This window comes from Protomyctophum bolini, assembly GCF_963924005.1.
Source record: "Protomyctophum bolini genome assembly, chromosome: 8".
NCBI lineage: Eukaryota > Metazoa > Chordata > Actinopteri > Myctophiformes > Myctophidae > Protomyctophum > Protomyctophum bolini.
Genome location: NC_137869.1, coordinates 4194971 through 4212356, shown reverse-complemented (window position 1 = coordinate 4212356; position 17386 = coordinate 4194971). Strand labels below are relative to the sequence as shown.

General features: G+C 39.8%; 1 protein-coding gene across 1 annotated transcript; it reads right to left on the bottom strand.

Annotated features, from left to right (window-relative positions):
* Positions 1-1326: 1326 nt before the first annotated feature.
* On the bottom strand, positions 1327-16170 carry LOC308319563 (vitellogenin-like; the record flags this gene model as incomplete). Its single annotated transcript, XM_080769667.1, has 34 exons — positions 1327-1464; positions 1935-2096; positions 2271-2436; positions 3116-3210; positions 3452-3546; positions 3656-3836; positions 3981-4107; positions 4204-4339; positions 4463-4608; positions 4704-4848; positions 4980-5068; positions 5162-5206; positions 5315-5652; positions 5785-5989; positions 6066-6210; positions 6297-6482; positions 8252-8348; positions 8501-8687; positions 8789-8908; positions 9028-9129; positions 9223-9347; positions 9689-9786; positions 9873-10090; positions 10181-10399; positions 10481-10606; positions 10702-10867; positions 11172-11329; positions 13536-13686; positions 13779-13918; positions 14010-14171; positions 14257-14508; positions 14593-14744; positions 15671-15691; positions 16152-16170. The coding sequence occupies 34 exons, from the start codon at positions 16168-16170 to the stop codon at positions 1358-1360; spliced, it is 4881 nt and encodes a 1626-aa protein (XP_080625793.1). The 3' UTR covers positions 1327-1357.
* Positions 16171-17386: the final 1216 nt, after the last annotated feature.

Genomic DNA, 17386 nt, shown 5'->3' with positions numbered 1-17386 from the left:
AGTCTGCTTATTATTGATTCTTTCTGCTCACTAGGCTCTGGGGCCCCCCAGGGGTGTGTCCTTCCACCACTTCTGTACTTTTTATATACTCATTTCTGTCAATCTCACTTTAGTACAGTTATGATGTATAAGATTGCTGATGACACATCTTTAGTAGGTCTTATTACCAACGGGGATGAATCCGACTACCGCAGATCAGTAGAGGAGCTGGTGAGATGGTGTGAGAGTTACAACTTGATTCTAAACATCTCTAAAACCAAAGAGATGTTCATCGACTTTAGGAAAAATATCTCGAGTCCCCTCCCCCCCTCTTCTTCATCAATGGGGAAGAGGTAGAAAGACTCTCCTCCTTCCGGTTCCTCCGGACCACCATCCATGAATCCTTATCATGGGATCTCAACACCGGTCTCATAATAAGCAAATAACACCAGCGTCTCTATTTCCTGCGGCAGCTTAAGAAGTTTAAAGTCAGCCAAGCAGCCATGACTCACTTCTATACACTATTGAAGTGTTCTTACCTTCTCCATGCTTGTCTGGTTTGGTCACACAACCTCTCAAGACAAGGCAAAGCTGGAAAGAGTAGTACGTCGTGCATCAAAAACCATTGGATGTAGCCTCCCTACACTTTCCTCACTCTACTCCACCAGAATAATTAGGAAGGCCAAAAAAATCATAGACAACTCCCATCCTGCACATCACCTCTTCAATCTCCTCCCATCAGGCAGGAGATATAGAAGTATCAAGAGCTCAACATCTCGCTTCAGAGATAGCACTTACCTCGTAGCCATTAGACATCTGAACTTGACTCATTAGGCACAGTTGGGCTGATGGATGTATGTATGTAGCAATATGCATATAGAACTTTAAAAAACTGAATGTAATCCCTATGCTGCTGGTTTTTGTATTGTATTGTCCTTATTTTTGTATCTATGGTTGTCTGTATATGTTGTATGAACCAAGACAAATTCCTATCAACTTGTTGACATGGCAATAAAAAATTGAATCTGAACTAGAACTGATTATGAGAACTTATGTCTTATCCTCATTTAGCTTGAGAAAGTTCTCACTCATCCAGCATTTGATGCTAGACAGGTCAACAATGGGTCTAAGCATGCGAGGCTAAAATAAAAATGTGTGGGAAAGGCAGTCTGTCTTTACCACATAATAAACCTATATTTGGACAAACCTATAACTTTCAGAACATTTAGAAATAACTTCCAGGCAACATATTTTGGGATTCTGTTTATGTTCTATATTTATTATCACGTAACCCAGACAATTGAGCTGAGATAATAACAAATAACGTAACTGAATGACACACAAGACCCAAAGGACACACAACATGACGCAAAAGAGTTTAAGCACACTCTGTGTTGCAGCTGCAGGCCAGATGTGCGTCTGTTTTCTCCCTCAGGTCCACACTCATGTCGTAGCCACTGGTTTCAGACTGACTCACCATTGAATCTGCAGTTGTGAAGAGAGTGAAGTAGTTTGTTTATTAAAGGGTCACCCATTAGAGCCTTATTTAGGGGGTCCTAAATAAGGCAAATACAACTAAAAATACAAAATGAAATCTTAGGGCTGATTCATACTCTTATTTTAGAGATGAATAAAAGTCGGTTCGGTACTGTAGAGCCTACAATGTGTCGTCATTTGAGGTTTTGGGGGACGGGTACCGTCTTAAAGTCGGCTCTTCGGTGCTACTGAAAATTTCTGATGAGCTGAAATCATTTCGGCACTACAGCGCCAGAACAGTGGTAAAATAGGAGTATGAATCGGCCCTAACAGTCAAATTTAACATACACAAATCACAAGTTAGGAACTGAGATTTCCCACTAAATATTCCAGCTAAAGCTTATGAAACTGTTTTTACACATTTGTTCTTTTTTTCTTTCTTTTTTTATATATTATATATTTAAAATTATATAATTTACCAGCAGGCACACAGTGGAAGCCCACAGTGACAGGAGTGGTCTGGACAGCCACACAGCCAGTCAGACAGCGCAGCACCGGCTCAACAGAGTAGCATTTGGACTCCTGCCCATGAACCATGATCTGCTTGCCCAACGTCACAGATTCAAGACGCATGCGGCACTCTGTAATGGAGATCGAGGTATGGATAATTTACTTGCTTTAAAAGGCAATCCCTCATCTGTGTTTTTAGAGAGTCGCTTAATCCATGTGTGTAACATTTCAGTTGCTTTTTATGTCACTAATCTTGGTTTATTATGCCATGGTTTTGAATGAAACACAAAAGGACTAGGTTTTACCAGTAGTGTCACTACAGCTCTCAGCAGGGAGCACCCAGGAATGGGCGAAGCTGACTGCATTCTTGGTCACGCGTCCGTTGGGAGTGCGGTACTCTTGTCTGACTTCCCCATCAGCCTTACCACAAAGTCCACATGTCTGTCCCTTCATCCAGTCCACCACTTTAACCTGAATGGAATGGCCACACATACCGTATATTATGTCAGTTCATGATCATAAATGGCTTTATAAGCTATTTCAACTGTCGGCAGCTGTTTTTATGTTAGATGAATCCTATGGTCAAGAATTTGAGTTTTATGCATTTGGGTCATTTTATAGTAAAGCTACAAGGTTTCGGGCACCTTTTTGATTAGCCTACATTTAAAAGTACATTTAACAAAATATTTGAAGAGTATAGTCATTACACTGCATTTATGCTTTTACTTAATGGGGGTAGAACTAATGTTTTTTGTTGTTAATGTTAAAGCTCTATATTCAAATTGTAATCCCGGCTGTAGTGTTCAGTATCGGTGGGCTCCCCATCCATCTCTCCAGCTCTTTGGTAAACACAACAGGTTGGGATACCAATTTTATCCAATCAGGAGAGAGAATCAATGTTCCAATTGTTTGATCATTGTCTCCACCGGGCCGAAGGCATGGGGAGAGTATGGTTTGCACTCCGTGTGTGTGTGTTTGTGTGTGTGTGTGTGTGTGTGTGTGTGTGTGTGTGTGTGTGTGTGTGTGTGTGTGCGCGTGTGTCCGTCCGTCCTTCCTTCCTTCCGTCTGTTAACCAGCTAATCTCCGGCACATTGCTATTGGAATATAGAGCTATTTAACACTTCTTAAAAACAATGATTACATTTTTTACCTTCCATGTGTCCTTAGCAAAGTAGACTTCATGAAGTCCATGGCTTCGAGCATAGACAGTGATGCCCTCATCCTTGGGTATGATCTGGATTTGAGCTGATAGTAAAACATATCAAAATAATTTATTCAGGTCAGTTTAAATATTCAGGTCATCTGTGGCTTAATCATGCTTATTAAAAAGTATTTGAAGCAGAATGATAATATTTGTCTCTGAGGAACAAATATGAGAAACCTTGGTTTGTCAGAAACATAATGCTTATTTTGGAAAAGTTAATTTGGTATGGTGGTTTTTACTGCTATATAGTGTCTGGAGGATGTAATTAATATTTGTATAAACCTGTGGGATCCTTGTATGGGAGGTTGTTGATGGGAATTTCCATTCCATTAATTAGCGCAATCATGCGATTGATCTTTAGCTGCAGGTCAATGTCACTGAAAAGGCACACATGTAACACATTATTATGGCATTATTATTATTAATACTAATATTATTACATGTTATACATGGAGTCTGTCATGGACATGGTTTTCAATGACTCACATGTCAGCAACTTTGACATTGATATAGTTCTGTCCAGTCGCATCTTTCTTCAGTAGAACCATGAACTTGAGTTCAGGGGTGCAATCCTGAGCCAGAACCTGCTGGCAAGAGACAGGCATCTCATTGGTGTAGCTCCTGTTGTTGAACGTGGTCATTTTGTTGTCGATGAAGCTACATGTAGCTGTGAATATGTTGTTGAACAATTTATTGTTCAGACAAAACAAATGAATTGGAAGGGGGGGAAAAATCTCAAAATAGTGTTATTACATTTGTCTTTAGGCATGTGGGAAAATTGGTAAACGATAGAAAATAAAATAATAACAACCTGCATTGGTCTCGGCGAGCAAATAGTGCAATTTGTTAACCATGTTGTCATCAAAAGGGGAAAGACCACTGAATTCCTCAAGTGGCAGAGAGATGGGAAGAGGCATAGACATTTTGTAATAGGTCGCCTGCAAGAAGGAAACAACAATAATTAGGCATATTAAATAAACAAACAAACCGAATACAGCTTCAGTGATCCAGGAACAAAATTTGATCCATCATACTTTTGGTGTTTTCAAAATGATGTCCAGAGTCATTTCACTTGTGGCGACCACAGTTAGTGACATTTGGTCTGCTGTGTTTTGTGTCCTTCCTCCAACCAGTGAATTGAGGATAGCAGCAGGAACATACTCGTAGGCACTATAACATAAAAGTCATGTTTAGAAATGGCTCTTTAAATTTGAAATGGGCCATAATTAGGAATGCATGCTATATACTGTATAAAGTACCACAGAATGTATGCACAGGTATGCTTAGAATTACATCTTTGCATAGCGCAGAAGGATTGGTTTGACACATTTTTGCCAATCCACTTTCAGGCGGGCTGCAGGGTTTGGACCAACTAGACCGGTCTCAGTGGTGGTCACAACCTGAATACGCTGACTGGCCGTACCATAGACAACCTTGACCTGTAGGGATAAACATTCAGCTGATTGGATAGGGCAGCTGGATAGGGCAGCTTCATGCTGTAAGATGGATGACGTAAAAATAAAAGGCTTCTTACCATAGCTTTATGCTTGCTAATCACAGTTCCCTCAATGATTAACCTCCAGTAGTTGTCATACAAAGAAGAAACTTTTAACAGCACTTTGGCATTAGTTTCGTCCAGGGTGCCAACTAACTGATATCCTTGCAACTTCTTGTCAGCTCTTATCACACGGAAGGTCAAGGAGATGAAATGGGAAACCTCGCTCAGGCATACAGTATTCTGAGGAACAGTGTTAACCGATGTAAATTCACCCACAGATTACACTTTTATTTCTGTCGAAGAGGATAAAGCTTTACCTGCTTGTAGATGGCCTCAAGACTTGAAGCACTGCTTCTGCTCTTGGAGTTTTGCACTGCTGAGGTGGCTTGAGAGATGATAGTCTGTACAAAGGTCATAGGAGATTTGTGAGAAATTGATTGATTTTTATTATTATAATTTTTGACTTATCCTTTCCCAAGATAAGTAAAATATACCTGCATCTTGTGGTTCCTCTGGAACGTATGGGGGTAAATGATAGCCTGTTTGGAACCAAAATATTTCTGTCAGTCACGCTCCACTTTTTCATGAATTGTGATAAGAAGAGCTCTTATACAGTATTTCTGTATACAGTATAATTAATGAGTTACCTTCGAGATCTGAGCCGACCTGGAAGAGCTGGAGCTAGAAGAACTGCTCGCTGATCTGCTGGAGCTCAGCCTGCTGCTGCTTGCTTTAGCAACCGGGACAGTTGCATCAACGGTTTTGCCGCTGACGCGAGACCAGGAACTGGAGGAGACGGGTGAGGACATGGAGCTGGAAGAAGAGGCATTGCCATTCTTCAGACCAGGATACAGGATTTTCTTGAGTTTTTGCAAGACTGGTTTTTCCTCAGTGACTTCCTCTTCACATAGGTTAATGAACTTTTCTGCAGCCTTTGGTCCGACTTGAACCTCCATCGACACTCCCTCAACGACTACTCCTTTAGCTGAAAACAAACCATGACATTGCAATGTTAACAAGGTGTGTGTGTGTGTGTGTGTGTGTGTGTGTGTGCGCGAGATATATTTATATAGTGTATATTTAATTGTATGTTGTATTTACTATTTAGAACACTTGCCAGGTTTCACATAAACAGCAACAGAATGCATTCCAATCAGTTTGTAGAAAGCAGTGTCCCTGATGAATGCAGCATTCTTTGAGACAATCTTAACACAACTCTTCATGGCAAGGGTAGCACAGTACTTCTTATTAAACTGGGCTGCCTTTACGAGGGGCTCCATGTTAACTGGCATATCAGGATAAAGCACCTCAGAAGACTTTGACTACAACAGAAGAAAGGAGTATAAGTATTTGGACTAGGTTAACTATCAGTGTATGCACGCGTGTGTTGCAACTCACTGAGCTGCCAACAAGAGAAGAGTAGTAGATCATGGATGTCAGTTTCTCTTTGGATATGGGTTCCAAGATTTTGACAGGGATGATGGGTGTGATTTTTGGAGCTGCAAGATCCTCTATATTTTGGACCACGGCATGAGTTTGAACTCTGTTGAAAGAATAAAGAGAGTTTCGAAGTTTGCACATTTTAGAAATGAATGGAAAGAAATGCATGAAGAAAAATGTATGACTTACTGCACAGATGCAATGTACTCAGGCGCAGTAATGGGAAATGCCTCAATCTTGAAGTTGCCTTCAGTGATGTCAAGCCTTACTGCTATTTTTGCTGGCAAGAGAGAGTTGACCTTACCTCTTGTCAACACAGCAGCCTGGAGCATTGCAGTGTTTACTCCCATCATAGCAAAGGTTTCCATAGCAATGCTAGGATAATGAGACAAATCATTTAGAATATTATTAGAGGACCTGAGGCCGATTCTACAAATGCCCTCACTTCCAAGATTTTTCAAGACACAAATACAAGACATTTTTGAATAGCCAACGTATAAAATCTAAAAGGACACATTCTGACTGGCTGCTCCATGGCCTGGTATTTGTACCCTGGCTGTAATTGTACCCTTTAAACTAAAATTGTTGTATATACGGAACATATAACCTCAAATTGCACCTCCTTAAACTAAATTGTGTTGTATACTGTATGGAACATACTTTGATTGATTTAAATATTTATTAACAGTTTGTATCGAGTTTGTGCTTGAAATGTACTGTAATTCTGCAAAGACTGTTAACTGTGAGTGGACGACCCAATTAAGCATTACACTTGTTTACAAGAGGGTCCACCATGTTCAATTCATCAAAACATTTAGAGACGTACAAATAGACACTTCTATATAGACAAAGAACAGAACAGGAATTCATCATAAAGGAGGTAAAAAGGGAAAAGAAACATATACTGTGGGGGGAAAGGGGGGGGGGGTGATTCAGATTTTACGGGGGCCAGTTTCGAATTGCAGCCGTCCGTAGGTGCCCTTTGAGAGCGGTTTTGAAGGAGTCAACGGATTTGCATGTCTTAATGACTGTTGGTAGGGCCTTCCGCATTTTGGTGGCATAAGAGCGAAAATAATTTAGTCCCTTGTTTGTGCCGAATCTGGGCTGTACATGGTTCGTAGCACTCCCTCTGGTGTTGTGGGTGTGGACTTCGTTAACATTAAGGAAGTATCTAGACAGGTACATGGGTATCTTGGTGGTGTATCGAATCTTGTGGACCAGACCCATTGCAATATGCTGTACTCTGTCGTCGACCCTAAGCCAAGTAGGAGCCTGACCAGTTTGTTTTGGGAAGTCTGGAGCCTAGTTTTAAGGGCCTTTGAGGTGCTGTGGTACCAGGAGGTGCATGCATAGTCAAAGAAACCTGTTAAGGTGTTTTTGTTGACCAGTGAGGAGATCCTGTAAAGGAATCTTGTTCTTTGGTTGACTTTTTTGATTACATTGGTGGCCATTTTATCACTGGAAAGATTAGCCTCCAGGATGGAACCTAGGTAGGTAATTTCATCTTTACGTGTGATAACATTGTCATCCACTCTAACCAAGAAGCCATTTGCCTTGCTGAGATTACTATTAGATCCAAAGAGAATGGATTCAGTTTTCCCCAGGTGTAAAGATAGTTTGTTATCAGCGAGCCAGGTGCAGATTTTACCGAGTTCAGAGCTGAGGGCCTTTTCAACCTGCAGTTTGTTACAACATAACTTACTGTGAAGCTGTTCACATAACGTTTACTCTTTGAATGCTCTTTCTTGCACTCTTATATCTCTTTGTTTTCTGTGCTTGCTGTGTTTTGTTGTTTGAATGTTATGCTATCTATATGCTGCTGCATTGTCTGTAAGGAAGCCAAACTAAAATAAGTTTTACTCTTATGTACCTGTACACAAGATGTAACAAAGTTACAACCTTGAACCCTTGAACCTTGAACCAGCTGCTTTCCCAGGTTGAATGGGTTAAATATATATATATATTGAAATTGTATTTCATTTAGAGGATAGCCCCTTGAGATGCAGCATCTCGTTTTAGAGGGGGTCCTCGGGCACAACACAATGAATACAGTACACAGACATATACATATTACTGTTATCGAATTATACGTGTATATCACTGTAGTAAGAGTGGTTGATTGATTCATTGATAGATCTTCTTACCTTGGTTTGATCTCAGTCTCAAGCTGACAGATGGCTGTCTCCAGTATGTGGGCAAGATTAAAGGTTTCTGGTAGTGGTGGAGTGGTCTTGGCCTTCACTATACCAAAACAAATACAGTATAGAAGCACTACTTAACCCACTCTACACACCATGGATTGTGCACTAGTACAACATACTAGAACTAATCCAAAGTGCATGTTACTTGCATTGGGCTGCAAGTTGTGGGTGTTATAGTCAATAATTACTTACTTTGGACTGAAGCAACAGCCACAACAGCAGTTACAACACTGAGTTCCATGGGAAAGCCAGCTGCAGTGGGGATAATGCGACGACTTTCAGTAGACAGTATAGGTTTAGTATAATGGAAAGTTGTGCCAGACAGCAGAGTCTTTATAGCATTCTTTCCATATGCTTCAACGGTGGGTCCAGTGGCAAGCTGCAGGGTAGAATTTTGCTTCATTATCACATTTCATAAGGTGGTCAAATACAATTTATTTAGCTATTTCAAGGATGGAAGGTTATGTTCTGGAATCATACCGCAATGGCCTGGTCAATCACAGCCTTGTTGATGTTCGCAAAAGCAATTTCTTGTCCAAAGAATTTGATATACACAGATGCCAGGGGTTTGCTATTGGGCATACCTCTCCAATGCGAAAGCTGTTAAAAAAGGTCATACCATCTGTACATCTGTACAGTGCTTTCATTATGTGCATTTCATCCTGCACTGAGATGAACAATTTGTATTTGTACTCTTCTTCATGTTTCTTGTTGCTTACAGCTCTAAGGACACGCCTCATCTTGGTGACCCTGTCAGTGTTCTCCAAAATAGCAGGGTTTTTCAGAAGAGCCTCCTGGAGTCCCTCAGTTCTTACTCCAACCTGAACAAAAATGAAATAATGTATGAATTGCATTTGCATTACTTTTTCATGAAATCAAATGTCACTAGAGGAAAACTGACATCTCGTCCACACCTCTAGAATATCAGCAGCTGCACCGGCCATGAAGCCACTGGCCTTAGCCACAATCGATCTGGGCAAGATTGTGGCAGCGTCATTGATGTAGAAAGCACTTGCGGCAGCACCAAGCATCAGGGGATCTTTCATATAGTGTAATGAGACGGTTTGAGGATACAGAAAAGATTAAGCAAAAGGAAACTCAAAGGGATATTTCACTTTAAAAAAACGTTTTGCTTATTTTATCATCTACTCAGGCTTTTGTGAACACCCCAGACAGTGTATAAGTTGCTCGATTCAGCATTTAGATATTTTATATCCATTTTAGCTAACCCACCCCCTTCCTATACAAACCTATTTTAACGGCAAACTCTATTTTAACCATGTTAGATTCATCGAAAACACCCGTTATTTTTTCTGGTGACCTTTTTCAAAAGTGAAATATCACTTTAAATTCAACTTAAATTCAGATGTTAGCTCTTACTGCTATACACATCCACAAGGACTGCTTTGCTGAAATGGTAGCACAGTCTGTCCAGTCTGGGGCTAAGGATCTTGACTGCAATGTCACAAGCTGCAGCACTGCAATGAAAGAATGACATTGTTCAACGCAGATTGATTATTATTGTTTTGTGTGATGCTGACTGGGCCTGTAATGGAGCACTTACACTGACGCGTGGCTAGCTACGGTACTCTTAGTCAAGGACTTCATGTGAGAATAAGTGAAGCTCGCCACCTGCAGGTTCTCCTCCGTGGTCAGAACGTTAGCTAGTGTAGTCACCAGACCCATTGGTGGCCTGGTCTCAAACAGCACGATGGAAGAAAGCATACGCAGCTCTGGGTGGAGAGCCCTGTCCATGAACAGTTGAATAACCACTTCCTGGACCTAATTTACAAGAGGAGATGAGAAATAGTATAGTAGTTTGCAGAGGTCCGCCTTGTGGATTATATACCCTGTTACTGAAAATTCACATACCGCCCTGGATTCCTTCTGTGCAATATTCCTCAGGGCCAAGATGGCATCAGCATGGACTCTCATGGGCAGACCTGCAGCAGCATTGCCAAACATGGGGAGGACCTTTGTGATTGGCTTAATGCTAATAGGGTGACCAGCGTTACCCAGGACCTTCAGCAGCAGGATGAGCTCCTCAGTTGCACCAGTGGCAAGGGCCGCACTCAGTTGATCATGGAGGGGCTACAGAAAGATAATGAACTATGAAGATTCTAATCCAGACATGGACCAAATATCTTTTGTATTATGTATAGATATTTTTACCTTAACAAGCTCAGCAGGACAGACGACCTTCTCTGCACAATACTTTGCAATCATGGTACCGTAGCCAAGCAAGACAATTTCACGGAGAATGGGGTTGGCCACAATTTTGTCGTTGACTGCCAGAGCCTAGAGTCGACCAATACAAATGGATTATTCTCTTCCAATAACTTAACTCTTGTTAACTGGATAACAAGTACTGTGTCGTTTGAAGTTTCACCAACCGCAAAAAGCTTGATGGCTTCCAAATCGGATGTGACCATGTGCACAGATGCCACCAAAGCCTGAGCTACTTCAGCAACTGTAATGTGATCAGCCAAGAACTTCTCTTTGATGAATCTCAGAACAGCTGATGTTCCAATGGCAGGGATTGCATCCAGGATCCAGCGTCTGAGAAAATAAAAAGGTGAACGATCGAGGTCTATAGACAATTTTGACTCGTCCTTTATACCTCATCTATGGTATCACGAGTAGTAGTCAAAACTGAATGAATAAAAGATTGTCTACACTCTGCATTAGAAACCATAAGGTTTTTAATGGTGGTTCTTCAGACCTGTGAATTTGAACCTCTGGGGTTTTAAAACGTCACGTTGGTGCGTTAAATGAGTCTGTCTTTCATGCATTCAATGTGGTCTATGTGCAACACCATTATAAAATGTTCCAGTGCATTTCCTTTCTCCATGTGCAAACTAACCTGAAGGCAGGATTGGACTCAAACTGATTCCATAGTCTGTCAAGGTCTTCATAGCGGGCTGTACGAAGGAGCTGAATGAGTTCCATAAATTTGAGAGGGGCATCCTCATGGACCATTTCCACATTGGAGGTAGCCAGATGATTCAGAACCTCCACAAGCTACAAACAGAGTAAATCATTGTCAATGTTTTGATGAATTGAACAAGGTGGACCCTCTTGTAAAGTAAACAAGTGTAATGCTTTATTGGGTTGTCCATTCACAGTTAACAGTTTTTGTATTGAGTTGAAATGTACTGTAATTCTGCAAACAAATAATTAATAAAAACTTCAATCAATCAACATTTGTCATTTGAAGATTGACCTAAATAGTTGTGATGCTCAAATTAATATAGGACTAAAAAAGGCCTGCTTTGGGGGTTTGGACACTGCCTAAGCAAAAGCCCCCTGTACCCTTAAACAGATGCATGTCCATGTGCAGCTAAACATTGTGGCCAGGTCAATGTTAAATGGACAGTTTTGTTTAAAAAAATGTATAAACAATGAAGTATAATAAGGAAATGGTGGGGTATAATGTAAAGTATTCATTTTAACATGCAAATGGTACATAATTATCAGAGCTACAATTATCCTTCAAGTTATTGTTTGGCCCCAAAATGAGTGTATATACAGGTTTTGTAGAACGTTTTAGCATTTGTAGAAAATTTGGGGCTTAAATGTACTGTACTATTAAAGGGCCACTTCACCCCTTTGCAAAACAACATTATTTAGAAGATTTAGAACACTTTCCTGAGGTTTTATGTGTGTAATATGTGGTTTTAGATATTTGAGTATTTCAAAGTGCCTGTGATGTCATAGGCACTGGTCTCACTACCTTCCTGGACTTACATGTTGTCTCAGTAAGACAGACCTACCCCTCTCCACAAGGAGGAGCAGTGCACAAAAGTATAATGGTCATTGTAGTAATCCAGCAATCCAGTCAAACACAGACTTCATTATTTTTCTGACCATGGAATGCAAATTTCTAATTGTGCTACTGTTATCTATTACTATTAACTATTAACTATTATTAACATTCAGTGACTGGAGTTTCTTCCAAGAAAGAAAGAAAGTGTTGTATATATTTGGCCGGCCCTCATTTGTTAAAGTACATCAGATTTACATAGATAAATAGCAAAAGTGGGGTCTTTCAGCAGGGCTGGACTGTGACACAATAATTGGTGCTGGCATTTAATTGCCTATCAAAGCGAGAGAGAGAGAGAGAGAGAGAGAGAGAGAGAGAGAGAGAGCTCCACAAAGACGTTCAGCTAGTTATAAAGTCATTTTCTTTATAATGTGTTTGTTGTTTGTTTAGGCAGTCACAATGGCAAGTAGGTTATAGACCCTGTGTATGGATTGTATAGTAGTCAGCTGTAACGCTGAGCTGATGGAAAGGAGAAAAAATGGTCTTCCATAACCATAACCTCACAAAACCAATAACAACTGCCATTACAGGCTCATCAGACCCCAGGGGGTTCCTTGCAGATAAAACATTTGAAAACCACTAGTTGGACAACAAATATGCCATAGTGTCATAGTAAATACATGTCATACATATTTCGAAGAAACATGGTGGCATTCAGTAAGTGGTCTCATGAAATAAGGACATTATAATGGTGGGTAAAAAATAAAATATACAATATTGCCACAGAGAAGAAAATATAAAATAAGTAAAAAATAAAATATATATAACACATATTATATAACTAGAGGTACGTTTGTTGACTTCTGCAGCTACAATGGCTGAGTGGTGTTTGTTCTGTGCGCCGTACACAAATGGCAAACATTTATTGATTATAAGCAGTGGAGACACATGTGGAGAAGTAAATGGTTGTCATCCCCCCGTCCCCCCTCTGAAATTATCTTGTATACAGATTTATTTGATTGTATAGTAGTCGATCTCTATACTCTGTAAAATTAAGAAAGAATAACATGAGACGGTGACTGCTTAATTAAGTTAATTTAGGACCTTCTAGCAGTTAATTTTGTTTTATTAAACACATTTCTTCCATGTAGCCCATGTTTTGTAATGGCATCATCATGCTATTATGCCTGTGGATATACAGAGTAAACTTAACAATGATAAATGAATAGGATAATACTTTTTATATAATCACCAACATGAATTATGTTATTTATTATTATTAATATTTACAGCTAGGTAGAGTAGTGGGGCGAGATGGAAAAGGGGCGACCGTACCCGTTACCAGGGGGGAGGAGGGTGAAGAGAGAAGGGTGCGGGTCTGTTTTGTGTACTGGTATTTGTGTAAGCCGAATAGCATATTCCCATTCATTATTTTATTAATCTTTGAGTAATATGAAACAATACCTGAGCCTGTATGTTGTTGACCTTAATGAGCAGAAGTGGGGATTGAATAAGCTCATCACCAAACTCATACTTCAGTGATCCACGGTGAACATACTCAGCTGCAATCGGCACAATCGGTGTCTTCTGAATCTCAAGGAAGATGAACTTTTGTCTTAAGGAGTAATATGGAATAAAACATGAATCTGAGATTTCACAAAATTTAAAGCATTGCCATTGTTTTGAATGCTGTGTCTCTGAACTTACATGGTCTTCACCTGAGCAGCACCGTTCCTCTCAACAAATGGTGAGAACTGAATCAGTTCACTGACACTTGCCTCCAATATCAGTGCACCAGCGGCAGCCGGCTTCAATATGTAATTGTATGCTGCAGCTCCCCTCAGGTTCTTTGTTCCCTGTGTATAGACGCATAGTTATTTTATTATATGGCAAGTATACAGTAATGCATCTCAGGACAGAAAATGAATTGGCCTTCACCTGCTGGCACTCAACACACTTCTTGGTGTAGGCTAAACCGCTGTCCTTAAAGATCTTCTCTTGGCAGTGCTGAAGGTCCTTGGACTTGGTCAGAAGGATGCGCTCAGCCTTTACGTCCTCAGTAATGGCATACAGGGTCTTGCATACACCCTGAGCTCCAGACTGAGAGATATTTGGGAAAGGTTACTGGAGAGCTCCCACTTTCTGATCTGGATTTTTATGTAGCTGCAAGGGCTTTTGGACAAACCTCCTGCAGCTCATAGACATTCTGAGTCTTCTTAACGTTGAGCTGAAGGACGTTGAGGATGCCTCTGTAGATGTTCAACACCATTCCCGAGATTCTCTCAGGGGCATACACTTTACCCACAACACCACTGGCATACTCAAACTTGATGGGAATCATGAACTCAGCAGCCAGGGCAGCAGTGAGCTTAGTGGCTGGTATAAATGGATCATTGGGCAGGATACCACTGTACTCATAAAGTTCAGGTTCCACAAGCTATAGGGTATAAAGAACATTGTTTAATGTAAAGGAATGAGTACTTGTTGATATTTTGTTACCTTTGAAAATGTCATCCTTTACCATAAGCAACAAGGTATTGTGGGCAAGAGCACTGATGAGAACTTTGCTGCTGACTTTTATTCCAGCTGTCGCTAGACCCTGATCAGGCAGACCGCCCATGAGCACTGCCTCATACTTGTACACATAGGTCTTAGTTGCAGCAAATTCTGGATCTGTGAATACAATTTCCTTCTATTAGAAGAGGAATACAATCATACTTTATCATAACCTTGAATTTATGAAAGATATAATTTGCAGAAACAACATTTTTTGTGATTGTTGACAGAGGATAATATGCATAAAAGGGATATCACTGTTTGGGGGCATTTTAACATCTACTCTGGCTTTTGTGTTTCACCCCAGACAGAGTTGTGGTTTTTCAATTACTTTTATTTATTTTATAACATGTTTGTATTTTCACAGTTATAATGGATTTGTATAGGAAATAAAAAGTAAAACCAAATAGCTATACTAAATCAAGCTGTCTGGTGTGCTCACAAAAACCAGAGTAGATGTTAAAATGACCTCATGCTTGAGAGTGAATTATCCCTTTACGTTTCACATGGCTATTAGATTAAAGGACCACTTTTCAACCTATCTTCATATAATTGGTCCTCAGTTCTCACTCCTCACTAATAATCATGATAAAATGGCACAATTCTTTTCTACTCAGTCTGTGTCTCATAGAAGGGCTGTGGGCAGTTCAGAAACCTGTCCACCAGTGACATCATCGATGGGGAATCCAAGCTAATATAGAAACTGCAGGCTTTCTAGTCCTGAAAAGTTGCAATGCGAAAATAGAATTCTCACAATAATACAAATCTAAACATTTTTGTAAAAGAATCTTGTTTAAAATCTGCTTAATGATGATGTCACTGTTGGACGTGTTTCTGAACTGCCCACAGCCCTCCTATGAGACACAGACTGAGTAGAAAGAAATTGTGCCATTTTATCATGATTATTAGTGAGGACCTATTATATGAAGATAGGTTGAAAAGTGGTGAAGTGGTCCTTTAATGCTATTACTATTTTTATTTATTTATTTTCTCCTGGGGTCGAGAAACCAACAAATATTATAATGAAAACAGTGTGCACGTACCAAAGTTAAGGTGTTGACCAGCTAAAAAGAAATTACACAAGGTTAGTGTGAACTACCGCCAGAATTCCATTCCATACTTAGTATATTCCTAACTCCTCTTACTCTTTTCAACATACAAAAAAGCATACCTATACTGCAGAAACATCTATTAATCTTTTCTTTCCATTGAGTTTTCCAATAAATGTGGATAACACTTTACCGGCAAATTGCTATTTTTGAACTTCATAATAATTATTAAGCCATTTTACTCGAAAAACAAACAAAACAAAACAAAAAAACAACAGCATTACTTTGGACTTCCATAAGAAACCTTTTTCTAGTCAGAAACGGGAAAATACACACTATAACTATAACACTAGAACTGCCTGCCTTGTAGCAGTCTCAAGTAATGGCACAGTGAGAATGCCATAGGCATAGTAATGGCATGGTAATGTCATTTATAAAGGTGTAACGCTTTATGAACAGGGCAAATCATACTCACCCACAAGGGCCAGAGTCATTAAGAGCACAAGCCCTCTCATGGCAAACAATCGTACTGATCCTAAGTGATCACGGCGGTCTTGTCTATTGATAACAGTCGAATCGGGTGCTCCAAGCTCCTTTAACAGAAAAAGGTCCTGGTCCTGGTTCTGCTTTGGCAATGTAAACGTATGTTTTCTCATGCCAATAATGCCCTTTGAATTGAATTGACAAGGCCCTGGTTAGCATAGTGATCATGACATTGTGATGTAAAGTCACTTCTCACGTATGCCATTGGATGGTTTGTTATCTCAGGTTTTCAGATTTGGACAGCCCTTTGGTTGTTATTGGTTAGGTTCAGGTTAGGGCCACCTGACTTCTATTCTACTGACATATCCCAGGTCAGCATCGGTTCCACATTGTTTTTTCGTGTCTCTTTATGCCGCATTTCTTTTGATGATTCAACAATCCAGCTGATTAACTTTATGTAATAGTAAAAGTAGTCTGGATTTAGTTGTTCCTTTTGTTTTTGTTTCGTTTTTTGTTTGGTTAGTTTTTTTAATATATTTATCTCGAATCAGTGTTTGACAGAATGACAAAACCCTTTTTGTTCATATTTGCTTGACCTCTGACAGTCTTCATGAGCCAAATGGTCGTCATGAGGCATACATCTGTAACTAAAGTGAAGAAAAGACGTACACCAGTGATTCTATTGCTGAGAGCGAAATTTGTATTGTTTGAGCCTTCATAACCATAGGAAATGTGGTGATAGTATCATGTATTACAGATTTAGAAGCCATTATCTAATGTGGCATGTCTCCTATTCAAAGTTAAAATAACATGGGCACATGGTGACTATACTGTAAGTATTTGCTCACTTTATCTCTCCTTAATGGTCAAGATGACCATTGCTGACATGTCATTTCAGCATGTTTGTTCTTAATGTGATGCCAACATTTAAACATCACTATTGAATTCTTTCTGTGAATGTGCAAACACAAAGCTAACATTATTTGAACTTCGTAAACATTATAGCAACTTAAACAAAGCAGCAAAGTTATTCCGCAAAACTTAATTTCCAACAGTTTTGACACGTTTAAATGAATCAACTGTATTGGGAGTTAGCTAGGTTACAGTTATAAAATGACAACACTGCATGATATTCATTGATATCACAGAACATTGCAGACATGATGAATCAAAACAAAAGTTCTGGCACAGGTCACAATCTAATAATTTTGACTGAGATGAGATAGA